Source organism: Phocoena phocoena, chromosome 1 (genome assembly GCF_963924675.1).
Source record: "Phocoena phocoena chromosome 1, mPhoPho1.1, whole genome shotgun sequence".
Taxonomy (NCBI): Eukaryota; Metazoa; Chordata; class Mammalia; order Artiodactyla; family Phocoenidae; genus Phocoena; species Phocoena phocoena.
Window position 1 is genome coordinate 83,492,941 of NC_089219.1, and position 17,181 is coordinate 83,510,121.

General features: G+C 36.6%; 1 protein-coding gene and 1 non-coding gene across 4 annotated transcripts in view; both read left to right on the top strand.

Annotated features, from left to right (window-relative positions):
* Positions 1–17,181, top strand: part of ABCD3 (ATP binding cassette subfamily D member 3) — an 82,626-nt gene that overhangs the window by 25,970 nt on the left and 39,475 nt on the right. For all 3 annotated transcript variants that reach the window (XM_065873630.1, XM_065873629.1, XM_065873631.1), the window contains exons 3-5: positions 5,315–5,413; positions 9,264–9,352; positions 16,938–17,007. In XM_065873630.1, the coding sequence (XP_065729702.1) occupies positions 5,315–5,413; positions 9,264–9,352; positions 16,938–17,007 (258 nt within the window). The remainder of the gene's footprint in view (positions 1–5,314; positions 5,414–9,263; positions 9,353–16,937; positions 17,008–17,181) is intronic.
* On the top strand, positions 2,661–2,767 carry LOC136141233 (U6 spliceosomal RNA). Its single transcript, XR_010657719.1, has one exon. It is a non-coding gene; the product is annotated as a U6 spliceosomal RNA (small nuclear RNA).

Genomic DNA, 17,181 nt, shown 5'->3' on the forward strand with positions numbered 1-17,181 from the left:
CAGTTGAGGGAAATTTAAGTGGTTTCCCCCTTTTGGTCATTATGAATAATGCCCAAATTATTGAACATTCATGTACAAGTTTTTGTGTGGACATATGTTTTCATTTCTCTTGGGTATATACTTAGGAGTAGAATTGCTGGGTCATATGGTAACTCAGTTGTTTCCCTGTAAATGTCAGCCTATAGGGTCTATACTATTAGTCTATTCTATAATATGTCTATTCTATTACTCTATTAATTTTCTTTTTTTTCTTTTTGGCCACACTGCACAGCTTGCGGGATCTCAGTTCCCTGACCAGGGATTGAACCCGGGCCATGGCAGTGAAAGCCTGGAATCCTAACCACTAGGCCACCAGGGAACTCCCTAGTATAATTCTGAATATAATTCTAACATCTAGTGTGTTAAGTGGAAGGTATTATCTACAAACTTAATTTGTCTTCTCTATCTTCCTCACAATTGCTGATAGTATTGACTAGGTTAGGACCAGAAAATTCCTCTGTGGCATCTCTTAATCTTTGTTTTTTTGGTTATGGTTTATTCAGCTGTGACTATATCCAACTGCAAAAAAATCTGGTCTTTATTTCTCCATTAAGGCCACAATAGTTTTATAAGAAACGTCAAATTCCTTGATTAATTTGTTAATTCATTTATTAAGTCAGCCTGGCAAAAAATATTGATTGAGCCCCTCATATATGCCTGGCATTGTTCTTGGTTCTGCGTGTATAGCAGTTAACAGAAGTTCCTACCCTCGTGGAGCTTAATGTTGTGTGTGTCAGCTAATATACTAGCACAGTATCCTTAACAAAGAAGGAAATTAGAAGGCTTTGACATGACTTCTTCCTAGTAAACTTCTGCTGACTTCTAGGGATTAGCGTCTCTTAGGTCTTCCTAAATAAACCCTCAATATTAATGTCTATTCTCTGAATATCCTGGAGATGGACATCAAAATTGCTGTTCTCCAGTTTCCATAATCTTTGAAAAATGGGACAAGATATGCTTATCTCCAGTCATTTGTCAAATTTCCATCTTCATAATCTCTTATATCTAAATTATACCTGAGTAATCAAACCTTAGTTATCTTAGTTATAGCTACTATTTGTATACCACCGTATCTGAAAGTTCTAGGACATCGGTGAAACTATCCAGTACAGCAGTATTCATTCACTCATATTTTAATTCTTCCTATTTTTTTGTGCATTTAAATATATATATACTTGTTTGCTAGTCATATAGTGTAAGCAGAATAAATTTAGTTTAGATCAAATGGTTGGCCAAAAAAAAGGTTTAAGGCAGTGTACATCCTGATACCACATTTGTGAAATCTATAGGAAGTGCACACACAGACATATGCTGAAATGAAATTTGGTAAGAGATATGCCAAATATTAACAGTTGATGTCTCTCAGTGGTAGCTATAGGCTCCTTATTTTTGCTCATCAGAATTTTCTAATTTTACGACAGTGAATGTGTGTCACTTATGAGGGGACGCAATTGAAAAGAATTTTTTCTTGAAATTTTTTATAATCTTTGGTGGGATGGGTTGAGGTGAGACAAGTTTCATAAGACATGAGATTTAAGGAGAAAAAAATTTAGATAGAGAATAGTATAAAGAGATAGGTGACTTGTTTTAAAATATTTATTCTTTTTGATGTGATACACAGGGTATAAAATTCAAAATATACAAAGGTAGCACTGTGCTGGGTTTGGTCTTCAGCATTCCCATGCATATTTTTGTACTTTTGGGGTGTGTGTATATCTCCATAAACAATATAGGTAGAATTATTTTGCTTATTGAAAAATTTTATAAATTGAATCATTGTACGTATCGTTCTCCTTTTTTTTCAGCATAATGTTTTTTTAAGATCCATCTATGTTGATAGCTATAGATCTAGTTAATTAACCACTCTATAGTATTCTCTTGTATGAATATGAGCTGCTTCCTTTTCTACAGTTGTGTAGAATCTTCATTGCATAAATTTACCATGATTTATGTAGTATCTCATAATTGATGTACATTTAGGTTTTAAATTTTATAGTATAAAACAATGTGCAAGTTTTTTCATTTATGTGTTTAAGCATATGTTCAGGAATATCTCTAGGATAAGTTTCTAAAAGTAAATTTGCGGGATTGTTTTACATTTTGCAATGAGTGTACGTTTTATATTTTGATAGATGCAACATAATAGTTACGTTGATTTATACTTCCTCTAACAATATACAGAATGCTTTACACTTCTGTCAGCACCACATGACCTTTTATTTGCTATTTCAAACATCTGTCTTTTCTGGTCAGTTCTGGTTCATGTCACCTTTCTAAGTTGATTGACACATCAATAGGAACTTCTCGTTGCCCTTTGACCTTGTTGCCTCCTGAATGTTAGGTACATTTTTTTTTTTTCTGACTGCATTATCACTTTAGCTTCTTAAATGGTCTTTAATGGTTGTTTTTTTTCTATGATTTGCATGTTAGATTTATATCATAAAAGTATTTTTTATATTTTTAAAAAATTACTGGGAAGTTTAAAGATGGGGAAAGTCAATTGTGGTTAAAATGAATTCTTAGGAGAAGCTAGTAGTGTTTATGAGATGTACTGTCTCTGTAAGTATTTGCATTTAGATTGGTTTCAGGTATGACTTTTATTATGTATCAAGAATGGTACAGTGCTCGCTTCGGCAGCACATATACTAAAATTGGAATGATAAAGAGAAGATTAGCATGGCCCCTGCGCAAGGATGACACGCAGATTCGTGAAGCGTTCCATGTTTTTTTTTTTTAAAAAGAATGGTACAGCATCTTGATTATTTCTTCAGCCTGAGTCAGCCCTCCAGCCCAGATGTTTGGTGTTTCCTGACTTTAGGAAGTATATCATTCCCTTTATGGATTCAAATGTAATGAAAATAATAAAGTCAGCTTTCAGACAGCTTAAGAAATAGGAGCAGTGACAACAGGGACAGAAGAAAAAGAGAAGGAGAAATTAATACCAGGTAAACTGCTAATTATATACGACGTGCTTCATTGTTACTTTCTTATAACTTTTTTTTAAACCTTCCCATAAACCTTCCTCATTGTTTGCCCTAGATCATTTCTTGAGAACAGCTGGAAATAGTTATCCTCTGTTTAAATCAGAAGGTGGCCGTTTCACCTTGGAATTATTCTGTCTAAGGCTCAAGCTAGGGATGGAGAAGGTACTGACTACAGGTGGGATGAAGTGAGGTAGGGAGGCAGTGACAGGAGGGAAACGAGAGTAGAAGTCTAACTTTCTTTAAAGGTAGTTGATGTACATTGCTTTCTCTTTATTCTTTTCTTCCTATACTTTCTCAGTTTGGGGAGGTGAAAGGGGATATTTAGGTTGAAGTTGTAAGGTTTGGCTCGAGGAGAATAGCCTAGCTAGAGTAAATAGACTGTGAGTAGGGCATTTTGTGTTTTGTTCACTGGTGTGTCCCCATGGTTTAGAACAGTGCCTTGGGCCAAGTAAATATTGAATGAATGAATACATACATGTGTGAATGAAGTAGACTGGGCCTGTGACTCAGTGGGATGGGGTTTACAACCTTTGTACGGTTTGAAAGACCTGAACTCTGTTCCAGCAGTTACACGGTAGGTTGGTTCTTATCCAGTTCTTTCTGTCTTAGTCTTTCTGATCTAACTCTACACACCCAGTGCCTTCATCTCTTGTCTACAGTTCTGTACGACATGCAGTGTCTGTTTATTAGGATTACATATATAAAGCCCTTAGCACAGTGTGTGACACGTGGATGGTAGCTTATTATTCTAATTCAGTACACAAACAACTCATTTAAGGTTTATCAAGTTAGATATTAATTTAATTAAAGCATATTTACAGCAAAGTTTGTCAACTAATAGAATTTACTATACCATGGGTATTTGTTTATCAAGAGCGTAGTAGTTAATACATAAGTGAGCTGTGATTATAGGAGTTGGGGAAAGGAGCTCAATTGGGGCTGGGGTCCTTCTGGAGAGTCTTGCCTATTGAGAAGTTTCTTCTGCCTGTTCTTCCAGACAGCCCAAGGGTAATGAAGTAAATAACGTCCACTATACCCAGTTCGTGTCACTCTTTCCTTATCCTTGCAAATGGTTTTATAGCTCTATTTTCTTGGACCAGTGAAAATGAAGAGATATCTGAGGGTAATAAAATGATTTACCCCTCTTAATTATTGTCAGCGGTTTCCCTCTACACTGACAGTGAACTCTAAATCCTTCTATGGCTTCAGGGCTCTGTTTTTTATAGGTCCTGCCCATCTCTTCAGCTTCTCTCCTGTTGTCCCCTCTGCTCTAGCAGCACTGTCATCTTGCTCTTCAGTGTGCATACCAAGTTCATTCCTGAACTGGGTTTTGTGCTTGGTGTTCCCTGTGCTTTACTGCCCTCCCCCAAAGAGACCTTTCTTCTCATACTTCTCTGGATCATTCTTTTTCTCTTGACCCTGCTTAGTCTCTCTGTAACGGTTTATTTATTGGTTTATTTTTATCTGGGTTTCCCCTGCTAGAATGTGAACTGTATGAGTGAGGGAACCTTGTCTGTCTTTGCATTTGTAAGGAAGAGTGCATATTAGAAATGTTAAATGATAAATCTAGGAATCCAAAAGTTTCCTGTAATTGGTAGCAGGAAAGCTCCTGTTCAGGATTTTTTTTTTTTTTTTTTTTTTTGCGGTACGCGGGCCTCTCACCGTTGCGGCCTCTCACATTGCGGAGCACAGGCTCCGGACGCGCAGGCTCAGCGGCCGTGGCCCACGGGCCCAGCCGCTCCGCGGCACGTGGGATCCTCCCGGACCGGGGCACGAACCCGCGTCCCCTGCATCGGCAGGCGGACTCTCAACCACTGCGCCACCAGGGAAGCCCCCAGGATTTTTTTAAAAATTCTGTTGTTGATAAGGAAGTGGATGATGAACAGACAGTAATGAGGTGGATAATGGCCATTTCTTAGCTGTCCTCTGACCTCATCTTCTACTACTTTCTCTTGCTCACAGCTCCAGCCAGATTGGCCATTTTGTTATTAAACGAGCTTTTACCTTGGTATTTGGCATTTGCTGTTTCTTCTGTTTGCAGTGTTCTTTTTCCAGATATTTCTGCAGCTTCACTTCTGAAAAGAAGTTCTCATTTCCTTATTCAGTTTTTGGTAACATCTTAGTTTCTTGAAAGCATGTTTGAATATGAAGAGCAGTACAAGACTATGTTTTTCAAATGCAGTATCCATCTTAGTAGTTGTTTATGTTGCCTTAGATGAAACATGGTTCTTTAATCTAATTTGTTATAACTATTTTAAGAGCTTTCTTTCTTTCTTTTTTTTTTAATGTAGAAAGAGGGGAAAAAAGAACGAGCTGTGGTGGACAAGGTGTTTTTTTCAAGGCTCACACGAATTCTGAAAATCATGGTCCCTAGAACATTTTGTAAAGAGGTAAGTCTTATGAAACGATAATATTAAGTGTTCAACTTTAAAGCTTATGTGAGATCAGAACAATAGAATTATAAAGCCTTTGTTCTACTGCAGGTCAAGTGTCTCCTCTGTAGGTAATGAAGACTAAATTTTTGTCTAAGTCATTGCCTGTCATGCAAGTACCCTTGTTGTTCAGCGCCAGTTTTTAAATGATTTTCTCTTGTTTATGAAATATTATTATATTTTATGTGAAATACTAGAGTACTTCAGCCAGCCTAAATGGTGTTGCTTTATTATAATATAATGCAAACGAGATTAAATTTAGAAAGACCTTTTTATTACATTATGATGTTAACAAGTAGCATTGATATGGAATATGTTTGAGAGTTGCTTCTTCATATTTGATTAAATATGTTTTAAGATACCTGAATTCTTCAAGTATTTTCAGGAAGTGAACTGGTTGTAAGAATAAAGTTTTGTTATTCTTTCATTTACTCTTTTGTCAAGATTATCTTTGTCATGATTTATTAAGTATTTTAATGATTAAAAAATAACAATGCTGTGTTCTCCATCTTTAATTACCTTAATATTCTCCTTTTGTACAACTAGAAATATTATCACTGTTGACTCTTTCTCCTCTCCATACCTACCTCTCATCCTTTCAGTCACTGCTATCTGCTAATTTTTCTTTCTAAATATTCTTACCTAGATATTACAGTGTTCTTTAATTAGTCTCACTTCAAAGAATCTCTCCTTTTTATTTATTTATTTATTTATTTTGCGGTACGCGGGCCTCTCACTGTTGTGGCCTCTCCCGTTGTGGAGCACAGGCTCCAGATGCGCAGGCTCAGCGGCCATGGCTCACGGGCCCAGCCGCTCCGTGGCATGTGGGATCTTCCTGGACCCGGGCACGAACCCGTGTCCCCTGCATCGGCAGGCGGACTCTCAACCACTGCGCCACCAGGGAAGCCCGAATCTCTCCTTTTTAAATCTTTTCTGTCAAGTTTGTCTTCTTCAAACATAATTGTTTCCCACTGTTCAAATTTTAAAAAGCATTAGGCTTATAATCTATTGATAGCAGGAAAAGGATAAGACATTCCAAAAGCACTATAATTCGCAAAGGAAAGGCACATTCCTCCATCACACTGGACTTGCTCTCCTTCCTCTCACTTCAGCGTCATGTCTTGTTGACTCTGCCCTTAAAAGAGACTCTAAAAAATAATTTAATAACATTTGTTTTTTTTCTAATTAGATAGAGATCCTATGTGTTTCTTGAAGAAAAATTGGAAAATGCACTTTTTAAATCTGCTTCGTCCCTTATATTTTAAATGTTTTTGCAAGCATCCTTGAGTTTCTCTTCGATTAGTCCCTTACTTTCCATTTGTACTGTTCTCACTTGCTTGGATTATTATAATCTCTACTCCTTTTCTAACTAGTCTTCTTTCTAAAACCCGAATAAGAACACTTGGCTTCTTTTCTCCTATAGGGTAAATCACAATGTGACTTTGCCTTTCCTTTGCATACCATCTACTTGGAAGGTCCTTTGCTGTTTTGTAGCCAGACCTCGTGCCCTCGTACTTTCATGACACCATGTTTGTGACAACACCCCCAACAAAAACGAATATGTTTAAAAAACAGCTTAATGCTCTTTATCTTCTTTGTGAAGGCGTCCCGTGACACTCTGGATATAATTAATTGTTTTTTCATTCTACAATCTGCCTGACTTTGAAGAATCTTTATTTAAAATACAAGCTTCTTCTCTGGAAAGATTTGTGTATTACCCCCCCTTATCAGTTAACAGCTTAATGTTCATTTAACCTTTTAGCAGAGGTTTGCTGAATATGAAATGAATGTGAGACATTGAATAGATCTCTGGGAGTTAGTAAGAAGGTAGATGGGCCTAACTTGGCCAACCTCCCAGTTCTGTCAAGGTGCATCCATGCCACAGAGCCATTTTACGAACCATCTTTGAGGGGTATAAAAATCCGGGCTTAACCCCAGTTCAAGAAAGTGAAATAAACTCCAGTAGAAATCACAGATAATAGGAGGTAGAGATAGAGAGATTAATTTAATCAATTTATGAAATAAAAATGCTGCATATGAACATATGGAAGTTCATCTGTATCATAAGGTGAGGGATTGCCTAAATCAAGCCTATCTTTAGTTTCTGACATATTCTACGAACCCAGTAATGGAATTATGGTGATTCTGAGGACAGCCTTTGCATAAAAAGGCATTTCAGGACTGTCAATAATCAAAGTTCGGCAGATTTTGCTAAATGAGATAATAAACTTGATACTGATTTAAAGAAAAAATTAAGCAAAGTATATAAAATAAAGGAAAAAATAAACTATCTTTGTCTAATGTTACCTTTATTCCTCAAATGATTAATTTAGGATTGAGGCTGTACTTAAGGTCTGAATTAAAAGTTAGCATTACCGTTAAAGTGTCATCTACAAATAGGATTTATTAAAATCGGTAGGTTCTTCTGTTGTCAGTTTAATACCTAACTTCGAGATGGTGGGAGAGGGTAGGAAGATGGTATCTTCCTTGCTGGACAACTCTGGCAAACGTTGGGGGAGCAGCTGTCACAACTCAGTCATGTAGACTTTCTTTGACATTGTCTTCTTTCTTATGGATTCATTTATTACTTCCGTGTTTATGACTCCCTGCCTTGTCTTTCACTTAAGGGCTGTATTTTCAGTACCTTCACCTTTTTTAAAAAACAAGATTTGTTTTGCAAAAATTACAAAAGTCATAGATGCATTTGCCTCTCAATTCCATAACTTTGAAATCAAACACCTTATCCAACAAACATTGCCCCTGCCACACACCCTCTTCTCTGACTTTAGCTTCTATGCTGCTGTCATATTTTTCCCATTTAGAAAGTTTAAGGTCACCTTTGAATGGGTGTGTGTTGCAGTTGGAGGCTGGAGGGTAGATTTTCATCCCACACAGACAATTGACTCCTAGCCAGCCACTCAGCCTCTCATCTCTCCCCCACGATGATCCATCTTGCCCAGCATTGCTTAAGTAATGCTCTGTAAACAACACTTTTTAATATTTTGTTCTACCTAAAAGCTTGCAGTAGTTTTATAAGCTCTGCTGGATGTGCAATACTGTAATTCATATGGTTTTAATCTATTTTTTACTTTCCATTAAATCTTTCATCTTTTTTTTTACTCATAATCCTCATTTTCTCCTTTGTTTTACTTGGTTTATTTAATGTATTTCTAATGTCATAAGCCTGTTTTGCTACCTCAGACCTTTCGATCCTGCCACGTATCACGTGAAGTGATGCAAATATACTTACCTACACTGGTCTGTTTTCTTACATTTTATGTGTAAATCTTGCCTTAATAACTAAATTGAAAGCCCTGCAAGGGCAGGGACACTGTTAAGAGATTTTTCTAACAAACAGAACCAAATTTATTCTACTTAAGCAGAATTTTAGGCTTCAGTATTTGTTCTTAACTGTATATTGGTAGTTGTCATTTTTCTTTATTAGAGTCGTGTATTAAAAACATAGGACAATCACAATACACTGTGAGTTAGGTAGTCTAAGTTATACTGCTGGTTTCTGTCATTGACTAATTATATGAAGACAAGTCATTTGCCCTGCCTGGGATTCACTTTTGAATCTGGATGAAAAATTAGATTAAATGATCTATAAGGCCTTTTCCATTTACATTATATTTTAAACTTCTTTCAAAATTATATTTAAAAATAACCTGTAGGTAAAATGTCAGCCAACTACATTAAAGCTAGAATAAAGCTTTGAATTTAGAAACCAAAAATCTTTACCAAAGTGATGTTTCTTTTAACTTTCTAAAATGCATTTAATTAATTTACTGTACCTGGTTTATTTTAGACAGGTTACTTGATACTTATTGCTGTTATGCTGGTGTCTCGAACATATTGTGATGTTTGGATGATTCAGAATGGGACACTCATTGAAAGGTACTTTTCATCTTCCTCCTGTATGTATGAAATACTAATTTGTGTCATATTTAAGTGTTATTTTAAGCAAGAAATAGATTCTAAGTTAGGTATAAATACTTAAGTCAAATTATGTCTTTGTTCATTTACTTAGTAGATATTTATTGTCTCCCTTGTGCCACAGGCAGTGATAGGGATGTACCCATGAGCGAACAGGAGAGACCCTGTACCAAGCCCTGCAGAGCTGGCCGTTTATAGAGGGTCAGAGACAAGTAAACAGAAAATTAAGGGACTTCCCTGGCGGTCCAGTGGTTAAGACTCCACGCTTCCACTGTAGGGGGCACAGGTCCGATCCCTAGTTGGGGAACTAAGATATCGCATGCCCCCAGGGCACGGCCAAAAAGAAAGAAAGAAAGAAAGAAAATTAATATGCAGTATAATAAATGCTGTAGTGGGAACTTAAAAAGTCACCAAGCTGGATGTCTGAAATTAATGAGATAATTTGAGGAAAATATCAAAGCATTTCAGGGAATCATGTTGAGAATGTTTATTAAACAGAAAAAAATTCTTAGACGTTTTCTTCAGTTTCTGAAGTTAGTGCTTTATATATTTTTTCATTATAGTCTTTGTACATGTGTTAATCACTGCAATTGATGATTTGGAATTTAAAAACAAAAAAACAGTTGGGATATTAACATTTATCTGTTAATAAAGAACTTATTCCTCATGATACCGATTTGAATGTCAGTAAAAAAATTTTTCTTGGAATTTTGTTTCCTGGCATGCAGTATTTTATCAGAAAATTTCTTAAAGTACCTAGTATAACGTAACTGTTTGAATGACAGTACTTAAAATTTTTAAATGCTCCCAAATTTTGTAAGTTTTTTTCTGACATCCTTGATTTGTGTGTGGCTTAGAGGATTTGTAGGAGAGGCAGAATGCTTTATGCAGGTGTTTTCTGACTCATCTCTCTAGAAGAACAAAGAAGGTTATCTGCATAGGATTAAAGCCCCGACCACGTGCCTCTGAATATGTGTAAATGGTACAGACGCCAATATTCAATTCAGGGCGCCCTGAATCCTTCGGTCAGTCCCATGCCTTTTTATTTTAATCAAAGTAATATATGAAAAGCTTAAAAAGTAAAACATGAATATAGTTTAATATCAAATAGCCATACAGGACTTAATCACAAAAACATTAGTTCTGTGCCCCATTCCTCCCACCTGTAACTGTCATTCCTGGAGCCAGTTGTCTTCTGTTCTTTTTACTGTTTCATCTCTTATTTTGTCTCTGCACTTTATTGTAACACACTTATGTTACTGTCTCTAGATTTTTCAGTCTTAGAGACTATGCGTGTATTTATTTCTCTTTTGGAAGATGAGAATTAGCTCTTTTCCACTCCTACCCATGTCTGTGCTCATTCTCTCAATGTTATATCACAGTTTTTTGTTAAATCAGAATTTATTGTTTACATGATTTTGACTTTTGTTTACAGCTGAGCCAAATGCTCTTCTTTGGTAGTTTCTTTTATATACAACTTCTTTTCCTGGCATTTATAAATTGCAGGTTTTTGTGCACATTAATTTTTTGCCTACTTCTTACTAATTCAGCTCAAGCTTATTGACAACACTATAAAATCTCAGTATTTGGGGGCTTCCCTGGTGGCGCAATGGTTGAGAGTCTGCCTGCCGATGCAGGGGACACGGGTTCGTGCCCCGGACCGGGAAGATCGCACATGCCGCAGAGCAGCTAGGCCCGTGAGCCATGGCCGCTGAGCCTGTGCGTCTGGAGCCTGTGCTCCGCAACCGGGAGACGCCACAACAGTGAGAGGCCCGCGTACCGCAAAAAAAAAAAAAAAAAAAAATCTCAATATTGTAATATGTCAAACACACTAGATAACTTACTGATTTTTATCTATTACCACCTCATACCTCTTGTTAGTTTTCTGTCCTCCAGCTCTCATTAGGATTGATTGTGCTTTAGCTTCACTAAATAGCAGTCATGTTTGAATTTACTTTTATCATGATCTTAGGAATTTTTTTCATCTTTCTTTCCTGCATTAAATAACTCCTATGTTCTGGATCTTTTGTTTTCCTCTTCCTCAGTTTACTTTCTCATTTTGGCAGATGCAGTCTTTTTCTGAGAAAAGGTTACAAGGGAAGTAAAATTTTGAGACCTTGTGGGTCTGATAAAGTCGTCTTCTCTCACACTTGATTGATAATTTAGCTGTATTTATTCATTCTAAATTGGAAATCAGTTTTTTTCAGAATTTGGAAAGCATCACCCTGTTGTCTTCTGTAGGGCTCTGTGGTTCTCAACCTTGGCTGCAGTATAATTAGAATCATCTGGGGAATTTTGAGACCTACTAATGCCTGGGCCCACCCCTAGAGATTCTGATTCAATCAGTCATTACTTTTTGAAGCATCCCAGGTGATCCTAACCTTGATCCCAGCCAAGGTTAAAAACTACTGATCTAGCTTCCGCATTTGGTGTTGAGTCCCATTCCTGTGCTGATTGCCCGCCCTTAGCAGCGGATCTTCTTTTACGTGCTTTGGAAGCTTTTATTATTTCTTTATTGTTGATGTTGTATTGCTGGTGTTATGGGAATTTCACTGAATGTTGGTGTGAATTTTTTTTCATTCCGTGTGTTTGTGCTAGGCACTAGGTGGGCTCTTTTCAATCTAGAAACTCATTCTTCATTCTGAAGAATGAAATTTTCTTGTGTTTTTAAAAAAGTTCTTCCTCTCCAGTGTTTTCTGGAATCTTAGTTGAGTGTTGGACTTCCTGGACTGATCTTCTGACTATAATTTCTCTACTGTTTACATCTCTGACATTTTATATTATATTCTAGGAGATTTCTTTTAACTTTATCATCCAGTGAATTTTTATTTGTTTTAATTTTATTTCCAGGAGCTATCTTTTTGTATGAATATTCATTTTTGTAGCAGTCATTCTGTCAAGTCTGTGACTTTCAGTGTCCTTTCTTGTTCTGATCTTTGTCATTCAGTTTAGAGCTTTCCTTAAGCAGTCACTCTTGGCTGTGTATTCATATGTAACTTGCTAGAAGCCAAGTTGTGGGATTGTTGATTGTCTGGTTTCCCTGAAAGGAATTTGTAGGGGGAGTCTCGTCAGTTTTGTGTGTTTGTGCCCCAGTGAGGAATCCTCTAAGGAATTCTAAGAAGTTAAGCATGAGTAATTGAAGTGTTTGTTCATTGCTGCTAGCACATCAGCTTTAGCAGGATCAGTTTTGTTAAGTTCTCTTTCTACGAGCTTTGTGTACAAGTAATTTGAGTCATTTGTATGATTAATATAGGGAAGACATGTTTGTCCTTTTACATGATTATAGAATTTTATATTTTTTTCCTTTGATGGCTTTACTTATTATTTAAATGCCATATCTGTTAATAAAAATACAGGCTCCCCAACTGTAGTGTTATTAATTACCTGTGACAAAAATAACAGGTTACATCCACTGTGAATAACATTATATTAGATATCTGTGTACAGTCAGTCACATGATACATATAAAGAACCCTGTACAATCATGGTATAGTATAGAAGATTATCTTTTAACGTTTTTCCCTTTTATTCATATTTTGTGATTTCATGTTTTTGTAACCTAAAAGAATAATATTTAATTTTCTAAGCTAGGGATTTCCAACTTTAATTAAATAGGTGCTTATTTTAATTTTCTCAAAGACTGAATGCTCTAGAGAAAATCCATCACTAAGAGTGTGTGGTGCATTAATTTAATTGGTCATGATGGATAAGAGGAAAGTTATTATGTAGCATGAGCCAACTTATAATTCTACTAGACTAATCAACTCGTTGGGTACTCAGCCTTAAAATTCAGTTATGAGATGTAGAAAAAAATTTAAAAAACAAAAATTTTAAGAGTTTTTAAGAAACATATTATTTTGACATAATTTAAACTTGCAGAAAAGCTGCAAGAATAGTACAGGGAGCTTCCTTATACTCTTAACCCAAATTCACGATTCTGAAGCAGTCGTTTTATTTATTTGTTAGTCTGTTTATTGGCTGCATTAGGGCTTCATTGCTGCGCATGGGCTTTCTCTAGTTGCGGCCAGCAGGGGCTACTCTTTGTTGTGGTGCGCGGGCTTCTCGTTGTGGTCGTTTCTCTTGTTCTGGAGCACAGGCTCTAGGTGTGTGGGCTTCAGTAGTTGCAGCAAGTGGGCTCAGTAGTTACAGCACGCAGGCCCTAGAGTGCATGGGCTTCAGTAGTTGCGGCATGTGGGCTCAATAGTTATAGCTCTCAGGCTCTAGAGCACAGGCTCAGTAGTTGTGGCACATGAGCTTAGCTGCTCCACGGCATGTGGCATCTTCCCGGACCAGGGATCGAATCCGTGTCCCCTGCATTGGCAGGTGGATTCTCAACCACTGCACTACCAGGGAAATCCCTGAAGCAGTCATTTAAAAATTAATTGTTGAGGACTTCCTTGACAGTCCAGTGGTTAAGACTGTGCACTTCCATTGCGGGGGGCATGAGTTCAATCCCTGGTCAGGGAAGATCCCGCATACTGTGCAGTGTGGCCAAAATAAATAAATAAAGTTAATTGTTGAGTTTGGGTTTTTTTTGAGCACGAGCCACCTCTTCTCCTTGCTTGGCCCTGCAATAAACCTTTCTCTGCTCCTCCCCCAAAAAAACAAAAACAAAAGTTAATTGTTTATTTTCTCCTGAAATAAAAGATAAAAGATTTTTGAGCTTCTGCTGTGCATGACATCTTTTGATATTTGGTCAAATTAAAAGTTTTAAAATATTGTGAATTCATAATATAGAACAGTTTTATTTGAAAAATTAACACATTTCTCTAACTTGCTACTAAAGCTACATCGTAAACTTTGTCTTTTCCATTTTGCCTCTTGCAAAGTATGTTTAGATTTATGTTCTTCTGCTAAAATAGAGTCACAAAGAGACTTGTTATGGTCCTTAATGTACTTAATTTTAATATCCTTTACATCTTTTAGGCTTACTTGTTAGCAGTGACTAATGACTTGGGAATGGGGCAGATTTTAATAGGGCAGACCCCTTCTTTAAGGTAGAAACTGGCAATTCTATGATATGGAAGGTAATATTTCATATCTTGTTGCTGCTGCTGGGGAGGAAGAAATTCCCCTCTGCCCTTCTAGGTTCTTCTGGCTGGTCTAAGAATTAAATGGGCGTGAGACAGATTAACAGGAGAAAATCAAACAAAAGTTTAATAACATGTGTACATGGGAGAGACCCAGGAGAACTTAGTAACTCGCCAGAAAAGCCGAAGACCTCATGTTGAATACCATCTTCAGCTAACGACAGAGAGGATGTTGGGGGTAGGGGTTTGGGACTTCACAGGGGAGGAAGGCAATTCACATGAAGATGGAAAAGCAAATGTTTGGTAAACAAATGTTTGCTGGGCCACGTGGAGACTCTGGGACACAGCGTGGACTCTGATCTCTAGGTCCTGCCTACTTTCCCCACACACACTTAGCCCGTATGCTTTGCAGATATCTCTGGTCATAGCTCTATTCTGGGAGGAGGCCCTTTTATCTAAATTCTTTAGGTAGCTAAGGGGGAGGCAAAAAGAAAGACTTCCTGAGGCTTCTGTTTCTTAAAAATAATCAGCCTAAAGTAATCCTTATGCCAAAGAAACACGTTTTGGGGTGGCAAAGTTTGTTCCCCTATACTGCCATATGTAATCATAAATATATATTTTATTTTTAACCACTTGGCTATAAGTAGCATTTTAAAATTACCAAACTATCTTAAGATTCCTGTATGTTTTAGAAAACTATGATTGGGACTACTCTAAAATTACTTTATTGATGATTATTTTTCTTTTGCAGTGGGATAATAAGCAGAAATAAAGCTTTATTCAAGAAACCATTTTTTAAATTTGTAGCTGCTACTCCAGTGGTAAACCATTGCTGAATGATGGCATGTGCTTTACCAAAGTTTGATAATCTTGTGTGTTTCACAGCTTGGGCAGCACTAAAGCACTTTGGTTTTATGTAAAGTTTGGTTCGAATAATTTTAATTTAAACCTCTAAACTTTTGTACTTAATTGCTTTTTGTCTCTAACATTCTTATTGCTGTAAACAACATTTTTGTGTGGCTCTATTTTAACTTTTTTCTAGTTCAGCTGTAAAAAAATTTTTTTTAACACTTTTTAGCAGCTATGTCAAAATTGGACTATTAATTTTTCTATCGGTCTAGAGTAACATTTCCCAAAGTATGTTCTTTGGAATCTTAGCAATGATGGAGGAAATGCTAGTGCTACAAAGCCCTCTCAGAGAGTTTTACAATGCATATTATACATTAGAGCTTTGAGAGGGCCTTTGGTAAAGACATTTGTTAGCGTTAACTCAGGTTTTTGCAAATTTATTTGACCATGGAACTTTTTTGCTCTAAAAGATCAGTTCATATTACTTGGCATTATTCACCTACTCCCTCATAAAAAGAAATTATTTATCAGTATGTATACCAGTCATTTTTTTGTGTAGAGCTAGGTTTGAATCATTTAGTGCATTGTTTTTCAAAATATGGTTAATTTACTTCTGGGAATATTAACATTATCTTTGCACTAGACCACAGACGTTTGGTAGTCAGAGATCCTTTACTTATAATGATATAATGGCTTTCTAGCTTTTTAAAAAAGTAGTGGAACCCTTTAAATAAGTTCTTAGTGGATATTTTAAAAACAGATAACTATTTAAAATAGATTAAAAATAGATAAAAGATATGGTTTCATTGAAATCCCACTGCCATCTTTTTTGGTAAAATTTTCTTAGGACCACAGTCAATCTCATTCTTAGCTGTTTTAGCTATACAATAGCAGAATTGAGTACTTGCAACAGAGACCTTATGGCCCACAAAGCTTAAAATGGTTGCTCTTGGCCCTTTATAGTAAGAGTTTGCTCATCTGTCATTAGTCTGTCTCCTTGCCATTAGTTCATACAAATGACAGGATGTTAAAATATTTAAAGGCAAAGAAATAGTACTTTGTTTTATCCACAGTAATCCATTCCTGGGTCTATAAAGTTGTTAATTGTTTCATCATATAAAACCCCTTTTTGTGACTGCTTAAGTATAAGCCTGCTGGGTTTTTTTTGTTTTATTTTGTTTGTTTGTTTTGTTTTTGCGGTACGCGGGCCTCTCACTGTTGCGGCCTCTCCCGTTGCGGAGCACAGGCTCCGGACGCGCAGGCCCAGCGGCCATGGCTCATGGGCCCAGCTGCTCCGCAGCATGTGGGATCCTCCCGGACCGGGGCACGAACCTGCGTCCTCTGCATTGGCAGGCGGACTCTCAACCACTGCGCCACCAGGGAAGCCCAAGCCTGCTGTTTAATTACCGTTTTTACGAAGGAAAGAACTAGCTATCATTCTTATTTAATTTTGCCGTTTGTAGAGTGATTTCCAAGCAAGCTGTTTAAAATGACAAAATTTCAAAAGTTAACGTTTTTGTAAGAAAATGTTTTTAGCATCTTTTTTCTTATTGATTCATTTGATTCAATGAAAATTTCCAAAAATAGCTTCAGAGATTTAGAGAGGTTTTTTTAGTGTTAAATATTGCTTCTTTTGCAACTAATGCATTGCATGTGGTGGTTTGCAGTGGTATCATTGGTCGTAGCAGAAAAGATTTCAAGAAATACTTATTCAACTTCATCGCTGCCATGCCTCTCGTAAGTGTTAATTCTTTATAAAGATTTTTACATAGGGAAAAAATTGCATCTTACTGAAATCTTTTAGGATTTTTACTTATTAAGTTCTTTGAAGATTTATATACTAAGTTTTTTCAAGTTTAGTTTTGTAACTTATAGTGGAGTTTTTCAGTGCGCAAACCTTTACACTAGATA